Below are 13,832 nucleotides of genomic sequence, written 5' to 3'. Positions count from 1 at the left end.
GTTAGAAAACTTGCACTGACTGCCAGTGTTACTGGGTTCCTGTCACAACAGAGAGGATTATAAAAAGAAGGGGGGGAAAAGAAAAGTAGTAACAGAAAAAAAGAAAATTAAAGACCAGACATATCCTTTCTCTGTGTTATCAGCTGTTGCTTTGGGGACTATGTGCATGCATGGAGCAGTGCAGAACAGGAATACGTGCTCCCATATCAATATCTGAGCAGTTTGGGGAATCCCAACTATTCAAAAGTTTTCTGTCAAGGAGGAAGTGGGTCTGAATCCCAAGGACTTCTGGGAATTCCCCTAGGAGTTGTGGCAGTCGATCCCATCTACCACAGATTCCTGAGGGGTTGCAGGATCAGCTTTTATCATGGCTCAGTCCTCACTGCTTCAGGGAACAGTGTGAAGCAGGAGGATGCATGAAACCACTGGTACTGATGCTAGTTCTGACCATATCATTCATATAGCCTTCACTCAGGTCTCCAGTGGCAAAGGAGACAGCAGCAAGTGCAAACCCTTTCTTTCTTCATGAATATGTATGCCTTGCTTAGGAAGCTTTGAAATATTTGTCATAATTTCATTGTGTCAAGCTGTAGCTGGTGGGACCTCAGAGTCACAGCTCACCACTATATACTGTGGGGGAGAAAAACAGGAGGAAAAAACCTCCAACGGGCAATTATAAAGAAAAGTCATCATTAATGTTTAATAAAATCTTGGGATATTAATCAGAGCTGTCGTGACAATGGTGTGCACCAGGGTGTCATCCTGAAACATCAGTAATAAAAGAATGGGCTGCTTTTTAAAAACATTTATAACTTTTTAAATAAACAAAATAAATGGGTTTTGCTGTTCAAGAAACCCAGTAGCACGTTATGCCAGAATCCTGAAAATTTCTCTTAGGATTTCACTTCCTTGGGCTTAGTGGCCATAACTAGTTACCTTTTCTTGTGGCTTGAAACAAACCTTAAATACTAGCACTGATGAGTGGCAGAGGAAGTCCTGTTTTCTCATATAATCCTTTGAACATTCAGTAGATATTGGAATCACCAGGCAAATGTGAGATTTCACTAGTATTCTCTTATTTCGCAGAGTATTCTCTTAATGTTAGTAATAAAGTCTGCCTGCCTTTTTATCTTTTTCCCACCTGGCTGCTGGAGTCCTAGTTGCTACTACTGAAAATAAGTGAAAATAGCTTTCATCTGCTGTTCACTTAAAGGTTTACATTTGTTCCGTTTTTTCTACCTTACCCTCCCTCCGATATTCTCAGTGTGTAATAGGTTGTGATGAATGTTCTGGTTATGCATAGTCCTGGTTAAACTGGGAATCATCATGTGGTCAGTACTTTGCAGGTGTCATTGTGCTGACTGGATTAACGTTGGCATGAAGGGTAATTTATAGAGCAATAGGTAAATCACAGAAAAACTCTATGACAAGCCATTTGTCACCTTGTTCTAAGGAAATTCTATTGTGTTGTTGCAAAAGGACTAAATACTCCACTTTAGACTACAGAGAACATGAGACTCCTCTTCTGACTTGATAGTATGCTTTTATATCCTCAGGTGAGAAGTGTTATATTAAAAGAGCTTTAAACTCCGCATGAGTTAAGACTTACTGGAAGGACACAGAGAAATACACAGTAGAGTGGCCAGTGCAGGAGAACATGGGAGTCTTTCTGTTAAAATGTTAGAGTTAAATGTTTCATCATTTTCTTGAAAAATTTTGGCTGATTCTACTCAGTAAACTTCATTCAATTTTTAAAAGTAGTAAAATTTGGAGTAAAAGTTTTGGGGAAAGTCAGTCTTTGGTATCTTTTGCTTCACGTTAATGAGAATCTGCATTTTAAAGATGGGCAGCTAATGCACATAAGCCTGATTTGCTGTGAATCAAACAGCTACTTAATGAACTGGTGTCCACAAGTGAACTCATGGCCCTAATAAAGGCAACAACAGTTTTGCTGTTAAATCCAAGGTGATAAGGATTTAATCCCATGACTATTAATTCCATGTCATTGTCCCTGCTCTGTAAGAAAGCTGAACTATGACCTTTTAAGAAAACATCCATAAGGTTCCACTTTCCATTTTTTTTTCAGGCAGGCAAATTAGTGAAAATTTTACACCAGCAGTTTTAGGTGGTCAGGCAGTACTATCAAGACCCCAACAATTCCAGTCATACCGAGTATATTATTTTATTGCCAAATCACTCTTTATTTTTCTCCCCTTTTCTCTGCGTCTCTTTTTCTTTATCACAGTTTTCCTTCCAAAATATAATATTATTACCATCCAATTGGCTACATTTAAATGCCGTTGTCACAGAGGAATCCAAGTGAAGCTCGTTTCTGTCTATTTTTTAATTTCTTGAGAATTGCTCCCTTTAAGATGCCTTGCCTCTGGCATCACACAGCATTACCTATGCCTTGCACATCTTTGTTTGTAGTACCCCAGTACAGTAATCAAGGGGCTGTCTGAGTTTATGCACATTGGTACTGATGTGAGAGGCCTGGGAAAGACAAGAAGAGAACATGACCTGCTCATTCAAGTAAAGAAGAGAATGCATGCACACAAGCGTTAATTTGGCAATGGTATGGCCCACCGATACTGCTATTCCTTCTAGTAGCAAGGGAAGGAGAGGCCAGCAAAGACCTACAAGGTCCAGTTCTGCTGTTTCATTTATTTGTTTGTTGTCACAAAGGTATAAGGCTGCAATAATGTCTATGATTAAGTTAGGCAAAGAGGAGATCTGATCCCATTTAGTATGAAGCTGTTGGAAAAACATGCATTCTGCAAGGAGCTGTGAGAACTATGGAAGTATTTGGGGTGTTAAGCTACAGATTTCTTTTCCTCATGAAATGAAAAGTTTCTCATTTTTGCCCTTCCATGGTCTCTGCTGTGGCCCACAGACTCAGCAAAGCTGTCATATGTCTAGGCGAGTTTTGCTAGCAGTGAAGTACAGTTCCTGCTCTCAAATATCCAAACCATTCCTCCCTGAATCATTCCTCCGGACTGTGGCACATCTTCTGACCTCCACTTCCTTTTCGCCCAGAAAATGGAAGTCCCTGAAGCCCAGCCCTACTCCTGGACTTACCGCAGCTTCATTGTAGGGTACCTTGAGAGGGTCAGAACTGCAGCATCCTGGACAGTTAGCTGATATTGCCAGGTAGTACATGCAGAGCCTGCCTTCCCAACTTGAACATGGCATTGCCCTTAAAACAAGCAACTGTTTCACCCAAGCTGAATAGAAAAGAGCTGATTATCTACTTGCTTAGCCATTAGCAACAGTCAAAAATGGGAAGAAATCAAAGTCCTGGAGTTTTGTAGAAATGCAGGCTTTGACCTAAGATGTGTGGCTTGCGCCTGTCTTTAGTAACAGTCCTAGCAGTTCATCAAGTTACTGCTTGTTCTGTGTATCCCCCCCAGGAGTAATGGGCAGGCCTGCAAGCCATATTGCAAATTATTGATTTTGTCTTTCTCTTCATATAGATGAATGATGTTCTGCTGTACACATATCCCCAGAAGGATGGCAAATACCGACTGAAAAACACCTTGGCTGTGTCAGGCATGAAGGTAATGCCTCATCTGTATTATAGGCTGAAATTAAAGTTCTGTAGTGGGCTATTAGTGCTTTGCTGGTTTAGGTCTCATGTCCAGCTGAGGGCAAGGGGAAACAGGGGATGGAGCTGTTATCAGGGAATTCCCTTGCTTCTTACAAGAGACAGAGGGAAAATAATATAAAGAAAACCTATAAAAGATTATCTATAAGGCTGTGACTTAGTATGACAGCCTTATTCAGGCTGCATAAATAATACAAGCCAAAATCAGTTTTACCATCTGATTATGGAAACTGGAGACAGAAAAGATTTATATCCCATTTTGTCTATTCCTCTCCTCATGTCTCCATCCCATACAGGGTTGTTCCCTACAACATATTCACTTGGGCTTAGTCTGCCTGGTTTTAAACTCCTGCCACACAAAATTTACATAAGCTTTCGTTTGCCTGGTTTTCACCTGCCCTTTAACTGTATTCATCAAAAGCATTAATGGGTTCAAAAAGTGATTTGCCAACTTTATGGGGAAAAGGTGTATTGGGAGCTATTACATGAAATGATATAAACACAGTCTGTTCTTCAGTAAATTTCTAAATTGCAGATTACAGAAACTGGACACAATTGTCCTGTTCTTACTGTCTTTCCCTAAGCATCCATTGGGACCAGTACCTGTGCAACAACAGGTATTGGGCTGGAGGGGTCCTTGCTTCTTAAGCCTAGCCACCCATTACACACCTCCCACCAAGAGCCATTGTAACTGTTCCATAGCTAATATGCCAAGTTTTATTTATGTGAAAGAGGGTCTGAAGTGACAAGTCAGGAGTTTGGGGATCTAGGAAACATGCAAGATGAGAATTACTAATCATTAATTCCAGCAGAATGACATGAGCAGGTTGAGGTTTTACGAAAAGGTGGGAGGCTGATCTCCCTAGAGACCTGATAGTGTAAAAAGAACTATGGATTCCCAGCTGGGGTAGGAATTGCTAAAACACGCTACCATTAAGTAAAAAGGCATTGCAGAGCAGGTACTTGTTCGCATACATTTGAAACACTAAGTCACTGGCATAACAGATGCTTGTTAATAACAAGGTATCGGTACCATGAAGCTATGTTTCTCCTAAGTGGCTGTTGCTGTTAGTAGGCAACTAATGGCCAGGTTGGATGGGGCTTTGAGCAACCTGGTCTAATGGAAGGTGTCCCTGCCCATGGCAGGGGGTTGGAATTGGATGAGCTTTAAGGACCTTTCCAACTCTAACCATTCCATGATTCTATGATTCTATGGTAATACAATACATGTCAGGAAAAAGGTTTTAGCTAAGCTGTAGCTTTTAAGTATTTTTATTGCTCTTAAAAAGCCTTGCTGCAGACAGGCATTCACTGAACTGAAGTGCTTCACTGTATAATGTCTGCATGTGAGGAAGAAAGTTATTTTAATTCATTCCAAGAATAGCCAAAACTTTTGCCCAAAAATGCTCTGACACTTGTCAGACTAAACTTCTCCTAAGCTTATCATATCAAAACTGAACCCTGATTGATACTTTATCCTTACCTTTATAGTTGGATTAAATGATTTTTTTTTCCTTTAGCACCACCACCATATTGAAATACAGAGCATTCTTTATTACACCAGCAATACAAAGGACAGAAAACCCTACCTGCCCATCTCTTTGCATCGAAATATGAAATAGATGGCTGGGACATCATGGGTCCATATGCATTGAGACTTGTCTGGTGTACTGGTTATAGACAGTTTAACTCATGTCCACATTCATGTTCATGGCATTTGTTTCTAGGTCAGCCGCCCAGTGACAGAAAAAGCCCAAAACGTCCTGAAGATTGAATACGATGAATATTGCCTGACCCTGTCAGCAAGGTACTGTCCCCAAACAGCCATGGCAGAGGGTGTTACATTCTAGAGCTATATCTCTAGATTAGTCTAACCAATACCCAAGACTTAAATGGTGTCTCATTCTTTTTTAACTCAATTTCAGTCTGTACTGTTGTGACAGACAATGTCTGAGTGCTTGATTACACAATGAAGATATTAATTATAAATGCAAAGCTCATAAACTGTAACTAATTTAACTCATATACTGAGTAACAGTTAGGAGTCATCTCTTGATAACATCTTAAAGAGAAAGGAAAGATAAGAAAGTCTGTTACTAAGAAGCCTGAGTACTTTCCATGATCTTTCACATTTTTTCCCTGTGACACTAGGAGTATGTTGTCTCTCCCTTTTATCAGTTCACTTGTTACCTTATACCAGTAGAGCTGCAAAACTGACGGAGAAAACAGTAAATAGGTAACACCTAAGGCAATAGATATAAAAGCATTTAATAGTGCTTAAATGACAAAGCCAAAATTAAACCTTACTGGCACCCTCATGGGTCTTTCTAATAAAAGGAATTTCACTAATGAGTTTGTGTAGTGCTAGTAGTGAATGCAACTGGCAGTCAGGATCTCTGTCCTGGGATCACAAGCTAATGCCAGAAAGAGACTGTAGGTCAGTTTCTGATCAGAAGATAGCAGTGTACTATATTTTTTTCATGCTTCCAGCCCAAAATTATCCTGCAAATTTACCTAGAACTACAGCAGAAAGGTGGCTGGCTTGATTTATACATGTAGTCTAGTACAAAAGGCATAGCACGCTAGCAGTGGTATTAAAATTAAGTCTTCCAAATAACAAGGTCTTCATTGCTTTTAAGTACTGACTTTCACGCCATCAGTCTCCAACTACAGCATGGCTGGAAACAGAGCAGGCTTCCCTAAATTACACAGTACAATAGAATGACAGGGAGGGTACTTTCTTATACAGAATCAGAATTTGGAGCTCTCATCCTTCCCAGGCACTTGCCATCTGTAAGCAGTGCTCAGATACCTGTCAAAGCCTTTTTGTCTATTTCCTTTTATAACTAGCAAATGAGAAAATATCTGAGATTTTCTTAGAGCTGCATACTCATCACAGTCCTCAAAATATACACACAGTACTTCTAAATTACCTTCTGACAGTTACAAAAGCAGGATGTGTACAGTCCTTCTGTATTGTTGAGGGGAAATAACTGCTGCATGTCCCCTTTATTCAGGGCAGCTGAAGTTGGCATCCCTAGTGGGAAGCTTGGGATGTTCTGCTTGCATTGTTATGTTGTTTCTTTGCCTTTTGTACTCATAGCAAGTCTGTGCTTAGTTAGCCTAAACAAAGCATGTGAGGCCAGTGCAAGATGTGTTTCTTTGATAGTAGGTAGAACCAGGGCCTGAGACTAAGGTTGCCCTTCTGATAACAGCCAGACGGAGACCGCCTCTTATCAGAGCACTGGGATAGAACCCCTTTCCCTTCCTTGTGCTGCTCATTCTGGGACCAATCTGCCATAAGTCACCCAAGAACATTTTTTCCTCTCCCTTTCTGTACTGGCTGGCAGAGCTGATGAGACACCGGTGGGACATCATGCTTTCTTAACTGCACTGCACAACATCCTTGGCCTGCTACACTCACCAAAAGGAGCACCAAAGACAAAAAACTTCCAGAAGGCTTCAAGTGTCCCTGAAGTCTGTATCTTTTACTGCTCAGACCAAGGTGCTGTGAGTCCACACTGAAGGCCACAACTGAAACCTCACAGTGCCTTTACACTTGTATGAGACAAGGTGAATGCCTTGAGGAAATAAGGCATGAGTGCCAGGGACGAAAGGCTACTGAGTAGAATGAGGATGACCAGAGCTCAGAAGTCAGCATGGCTATATGAGCAGATGGCACTATAAAATCTTTGCATCTGCTGCTGAAAATGGCTCGCTTACCCAAAGAGCCATATTACTGGCTTGCAGTGAGCTGGTAACAGATCTGAGCACAGAGACATTATGGAGAAGGCTCATACTGCTCTTATACCTTTATTTGCATTTCAAAAGTGTTCTTGTACACATGTAACCATGTGGTGCCCATATAAAATACCAGAGCGCTGTGAGAACGCGGTCAGTGTTACCTCCCTAAAAGGCTAATTCAGAATGACAGTGATAGCACTGCAACAAAATCCCATCCCAGTCCAGTTTCTGTGTTCCATGGATGCCCCTACTGTCCAGGAGACTGCAGTGACAATTTGACCCTCTCTATTTGCTTAAGGAAAAAATATATGAGCCAACAAGGATAACTGATAGCTCAGCACAAAAGTTGCAGCCCCAAAATCACACAAGAACCAAATGTAGCAATGGTGAATCAAAGTCTGAGCTTCTCTGAGCCTCAGAGGTTCAGCAAAAATACCTCTGAGCATTCATAAAACCAATGAAACAGCTAATTAAGAATAGGCCGGTCCCAATTGACATAATTTATATTACTCATCAGCAGACAGGTGTTATTCCCACATTTAGACACTAATAACCTGTGATTACTGCCTAGAGGTGTTTAATGGAGTGGAGAAGAGGTTAAAGGGGCCAGTTAGATATCAGGCTTTTAATAGCAGATTGTCCCTCTTATCTGTCTTTCCCAAAGTGGCTTTAATTTACGTCACTATATGGGCCATGATTTCCTTTGGCTTTTTAAATTGTATCTATCTTAATTCTCAAGTGAAAAGAATTTCCAAGAAAGAATTAGCAAGAGAAAGGTTGAAGCCCGGATTTCTTTTAGTGATTTGCAGGCTACGAATGTGATTTGTCTGGAAGATACAGACATCAAGTTGCTCATGAGCCAGCAATGTGTCCTTGTGGCCAAGAACGCCAATGGTACCCTAGGGTGCATTAAAAAGTGTGGCCAGTAGGTCGAGGGAGGTCATGGACTAGATCATCTCCAGAGGTCCCTTCCAACCCCTACCATTCTGATTCTGTGGTTCCTTAGATTTCTTAGAAAGTGTAATTTGACAGGACTTTTGGTAGTAATAAGGACTGACTAGTAGTGTGACTCTTGGCAGAGACAGTCTGTAGTATAGCCCCCTGGCTTGCAGAGGTTAACCTATATGCAGTAGATACACTGGCTCAGAGTTTCTGCTCCAGTTTCTACTGGAAGCTTGTGGAATTTTATAGAGGCTGGTGTTTTTCAGACAAGGGCTTATGCTCATGGTGCAGAGGGAGGCTGTCAGAGATCATTGATAAAATCTGGCATTTCCTCTCTTTCTGTGCTTTTTTTTTTTTTTTTTTTTTAAGACCACAAAAGACAAATTGTTCTCAGATGTCTTGTTTGGTGGCCTTCGTGAGGACAGTGTGAGGAAATCACAGCTGAACAGCAGCTGGCAATGATGCCACTGCTAATTTTTACAACAAAGTCTAGTGGATAGCTTTAATATGAGTGGCTGGTATGAACTCCGGGAGGGAAGACTACGCTGAGTCGTATTCGCTCCCATGAGTGATGCTGGGAACAGCTAAAGCTGAACACAGTTTCAGATGGACAGGAAGTACACGGTTTGAAGTCACGGCAGGAAAACCAGCTAACACAGGCAGGACGGCTTATGGTTGTAACACTGCGAATGCATCTGGGAAGTAACAGGCACTAAAAGCCCTGCTGCTTTTCTGGGATAGCTGGACTGACAGAGAAGTGCAAAGTGCTCACTGTTTTGCCTTGTGCAACGGGGGCATCTAGGGGCCGGTGTGGAGAACTACTGGCCTCCATACATAACTGCAACTAGAGGGAATGCAGAACGAACTTTCCAAATTTCTGTCCTGGCCTCTTGCCAGGAGACTGTGATGGAGATAGTCTGTGATGGAGCTACAGGAAAATGAAAGTATTCACATCTCTACTGTGGGTGACAGACTTTTGCATTTCCCAACATGCAGATCATCTGAGCATCCCACTGTAGAGATGAGCATGAACGTGCTTACTCTGAGCAACCCATGCCAACACTACATGCTCAAGAGTGCCTAAAATTTAGGGCAGACATGACAAAAAAGAGACATTTCATATTGTCATAGGTGCTGTAGGATTGAGCAGCTTATAGCAAAGTCAGAGACTACTCTGAAAAATTTCCTTCTCAGTCGCAGTCCTAACCTTGGATCCACACTAAGCATCCCACTGAATGTGTCCAATGGTCAATTTTATTCCTCGTCAGGAACTTACTTACCAGTTCAATGAAGTAATGGGGAAAAGCAAACATTCATAAAGTGAAGCTTTTTCCCTCTGATCCAGAAACACCTTATTTGAGTCCCTGCTATGCGTGGCATTGACTGCTCTGATGTATTTCATTCCACAGCTCTTGCTCAGAAAGGGATGACTGGTACAGCTGCATCAGCAGACACATCCCAGATGACTACAAAGCTCACAACACTTCCACTTTCCACAGCAGTGTGGAGGTAAAAGGAGGCCAAGTCTTTCAATGCTTCAAAGAGGTGGGGGGGAAGGGAGAGAAAGAGAGGAAAGAAGGAGGGTTGTAAAATGCAGAGTTCCTTGTGGTAAGATGTTCTTATTATTTTTATTTAAACCAGTATGCCAAGCTTAAATAATGAAGGTCATCACAGGTCATGGGACACTTCTGAAATGTTGATCACACTCTATACTCTGTGGCCTTTGCTTAAATAGGAGTTCTTCTGGAGGAAGACTATTTTGGATGAACTAAAAATAGCTGCAAACTTCTTAGATTTTAAGAAAACAAAACTACCCATTAGTTACACTAATATCATACACACAATAAAGTCACTACCAGTGCAAACCCCACCTGCAATATTGTAATTGTACCAGCACAATTGATGTATATTCTTGTCTTCTCATTCATTTCAGTTGTACTACTCTCAGTTATGAAAGCAAAGAATACATCAGACGAAAAGTAAAAATGCTATTTTATGTTTGTAGAACCCAAGTTTCACTAAATAAGACTAATTGGGGAAAACAGAGTGCTGGTGAGGCCACACCTGGAGTGCTGTGTCCAGTGCTGGGCTCCACAGTCCAAGGGAGACATGGACATACTGGAGAGAGTCCAACGAAGGGCCACAGGGATGATGAAGGGACTGGAGCACCTCACATATGAGAAAAGGCTGAGAGAGCTGGGACCGTTCAGCCTGGAGAAGAGAAGGCTCAGGGGGGAATATCCTTGAAGATATTCTAAAGCCGCCTGGACAGGGTCCTGGGCAGCTGGCTCTTGGTGGCCCTGACTGAGCAGGGGGGTTGGACCAGATGACCTCCAGAGGTCCCTTCCAACCTCAACCTCCCTGGGCTTGAAGCAAAGGCGCCTGTACAGCACCGCAACATGGTGCATTCCCAGAAATAGGAACAGTGAATAAATTTTCTAAAGCTGCTTACATATATTCAGATTAGCCATGGAAAGCATGGATCAAATTTGCATTGTGTGTGGGTAAATTAATCTTTGGTTTTATTGTTTTCTGTACTGTCACTTCCTGATTATAGAACTGTACCAAGGTATAATGACATAAAAAACTTAGGCCATTTTTGATCAAAAGCTATTATTGATAGATAATATTGAAGATATTATTTCAAAACCTGTTAATAAAAAGACGGCTTTAACTCATGTTCTTACCTGCAATTTGCATATGCAATGAATCAGATCCTTGTCTGATGTGGAAGAGCGTCAGTGCCTGACCAATAATAAATCTACACGGATTTTTACCTGTTGTGACTCTGGCTTTAACAGCACCATGTACTGATTGGCCACAGCCTTTCAGTGCTGAAGCAGCACTGCTTGCATTAGGAAGTAGAAAATTTGTGAATCTTAGAAAGTGAAAGTAGACTGAAATGAGAGAATTGCACATGATGGAGCAGGGCTGACTGAATGTACTTTGGAAGTGTGGATGCTTCTTCATTTGTTCTTGTTTGATTTTAAGCTAAGGGAAAGGCTTGGAATACCCTTGGGTGAGAGGCCTCCTACTTTGGTACCTGTGTCCCATGTCATGATGTGCATGAACTGTGGCTGTGACTTCACCCTCACTTTGAGGCGACACCATTGCCATGCCTGTGGGAAGGTAAGAGCTGTACAAGCTTCTCAGGGAGGCTTTATTCACACCTCTGGGACACTGGCTGCCACCGCTGTAACACCTGCAAACTTGTAGCAACATCAAGACCAGAATTTGACTTCTCACAGAACCTGTTACTGCTCTGCAAAATTAAGTAATTAGGTTTCTAATGACTCTAGTAGGAACAACAGTAACTTTCTGTTGAGGGTCAAAGTAATTCCCAAAGGCTAGTACTTGAATGCTTACAGGGTAATTGTTGCTGAGTCCAGCCGTTATATCTGATATACAGCTAGCTCTAGAGACAATGAAGCAATACACTAAAAATATAGGCTCTATTCTAGACCAGCACAGTAGCACATCTAGTCCATGTCCTGTCCCTAATAACAGCTGGTAATATTACCTTCCAAGAAAAGTGAAGAAACTCAGCAGTGGAGCATGGTTTGGTTAGTGACCAAAGGGAAAGTTTCCTCTGTGATCCACTGAAGAGTTGCTGCCTTTTGCACTAAAGCCAAGGGAATCTGTAAGCTTTCTTGGTTTTGTCCCTTTATCACTGACTCTAGAGATTTGGTTATACACATAAACCTGCAGTCCTGTTTTAAACCATGGCTGTCCTTTAGCATCAGTGATTATTTTTTTTTTGGTATCAAACTACCAGTAATTTTTGCTAGTATGAAAAAGTATTTATTCAATCTTCTTCTAATTCCACAGAGAAAAGCAGTCTGTACCTACACAGGGATAGGGGGAACATGCAAGCTTGCTTAAGAAAACAATGTTACTAACAAAGCTATGAAAACAGAAGTAATATTAAAGTGGTCCTTCTGTGAGTAGGGAAGGTATAAGTTCCTGGGGATATGGGCACAGCAATGGTGTGCAACCAAATAAAGTGATCAGTTCTGCTTGGCTTACATCAGTGTAGATGTACAGCAATCACATTTCAGCCAGCAGACTTACCCTGACTGCCACGGTTTTAGGAGAGTGTCATATCTGGTCTGCTATCTGTCTTCCTCTTCCAACCAGCTCATTTGTTTTGTATGTACAAATACAAAAATTTTAATTATATTTATGTGCATCTCTCCTTGCTGGAGCAGATTGTATGTCGAAATTGTTCAAGAAACAAGTACCCTATGAAGTACCTCAAAGATCAAGCAGCCAAAGTCTGTGATAGCTGCTATGTGGAACTTAAGAAAAGAGGTAAGGTTCCTTCATTCTTGGCAAAACTGACAAACCCATTTCCTGCCTGTATAATGGGGAGGCTTTAGGATCTGCCTGCCATGTTGTCTTTTCTCATTTCAAGCATGAGGCGTGTGTATTGAGGTCCCAGGAGTGCCAGGCTGTATGGCAGCTAAAACTGTTTCAGCAAACCAGGTTCTCTGAGGGCTCCCCTGGCCTTCTGATAAACCAGAGTAACGATAAAAACTATGTCCTGTGAGGAGCAGCTGAGGACTCTGGGTTTGTCTAGTTTGGAGAGAAGAAGGCTGAGGGGCAACCTCGTCACGCTCTGCATCATCGTGCTCTGCAGGAGGGGACATGGAGAGGAAGGTGCTGAGCTCTTCTCCCTGGGATCCAGGGACAGGTCATGTGGGAATGGTTAAAAGCTTCATTAGAGAGGGTCAGACTTGACAATAGGAAACATTTCTTTACCCAGATGGTGGTCAAACTCTGGAATCAGATTTAAATAATCAGATTTAAAAGGGTGATTTGAAAGAAAAGCTAAAATGAAAACTGTCTATGGAGGAGGCATTGCATTTTCCTTAGTCATTTGCATTAGTGTATTGTGTGTCTCTTACTTCTAGTCTGATATATACTGATTCATCCATTTCCCCCTCCCCTTTCTGAATTTTCTCAACCCTGCAGAGCGGCCACTAAGTGTGAGCTTCCCTCCAACTTCATCCAGGTGTTCAAGCAGTGCCTTCTCCTCTGTCTTCCACAATATTCATTATTCATCTTTTAAGAAACAGAAGAAAATCCCGTCAGCTCTTACGGAGGTAGGACCAAGCTGCCTGAGAAAGGCAAGGAGCCGTAGAGAACCGTGTGCTCATACTTCAGCAGCTATGTTTATAATTTATTCTATGTGCAGTGGGCTCAGCCTATGCCCTACTTTCATCATGCAATTATTTTTCTGTTTTTCACAGTAGTGTTTAAAATAAAAAATACGCTGAGCTCTGGAGATACCACAGAAGCTTCTTGAGCCCACTGAGAAACTCAATTAGAGCAGTGTACTTTTCTCATCAGCCTGTGAAGTCTTTAGAAAACTAAGACAACTTCAGGTATTAGATAGTAGAAGGCAGATCACAGACAACGACAAGTATCAACAGAGCACGACATACTGTTGACAAGTTACCTTTTTTCCTTTTTTGACAGGACTCTTACTTCTCAAACCTTACTTTGATTTCAAGAGAAATAAAATACCACTTACTTAGGG

At 41.6% G+C, this 13,832-nt stretch overlaps 1 protein-coding gene across 2 annotated transcripts in view; it reads left to right on the top strand.

Moving 5' to 3' along the window:
• FGD5 (FYVE, RhoGEF and PH domain containing 5) overlaps positions 1–13,832 on the top strand; it is a 102,632-nt gene that overhangs the window by 81,553 nt on the left and 7,247 nt on the right. For both annotated transcript variants that reach the window (XM_054216115.1, XM_054216114.1), the window contains exons 13-18: positions 3,474–3,557; positions 5,332–5,411; positions 9,700–9,799; positions 11,282–11,419; positions 12,499–12,601; positions 13,265–13,395. In XM_054216115.1, coding sequence (XP_054072090.1) covers positions 3,474–3,557; positions 5,332–5,411; positions 9,700–9,799; positions 11,282–11,419; positions 12,499–12,601; positions 13,265–13,395 — 636 coding nt within the window. The remainder of the gene's footprint in view (positions 1–3,473; positions 3,558–5,331; positions 5,412–9,699; positions 9,800–11,281; positions 11,420–12,498; positions 12,602–13,264; positions 13,396–13,832) is intronic.

This window comes from Rissa tridactyla, chromosome 10, assembly GCF_028500815.1.
Source record: "Rissa tridactyla isolate bRisTri1 chromosome 10, bRisTri1.patW.cur.20221130, whole genome shotgun sequence".
Lineage (NCBI taxonomy): Eukaryota > Metazoa > Chordata > Aves > Charadriiformes > Laridae > Rissa > Rissa tridactyla.
The sequence above is the reverse complement of the archived record's forward strand: the minus strand, read 5'-3'. Positions and strand labels throughout refer to the sequence as shown.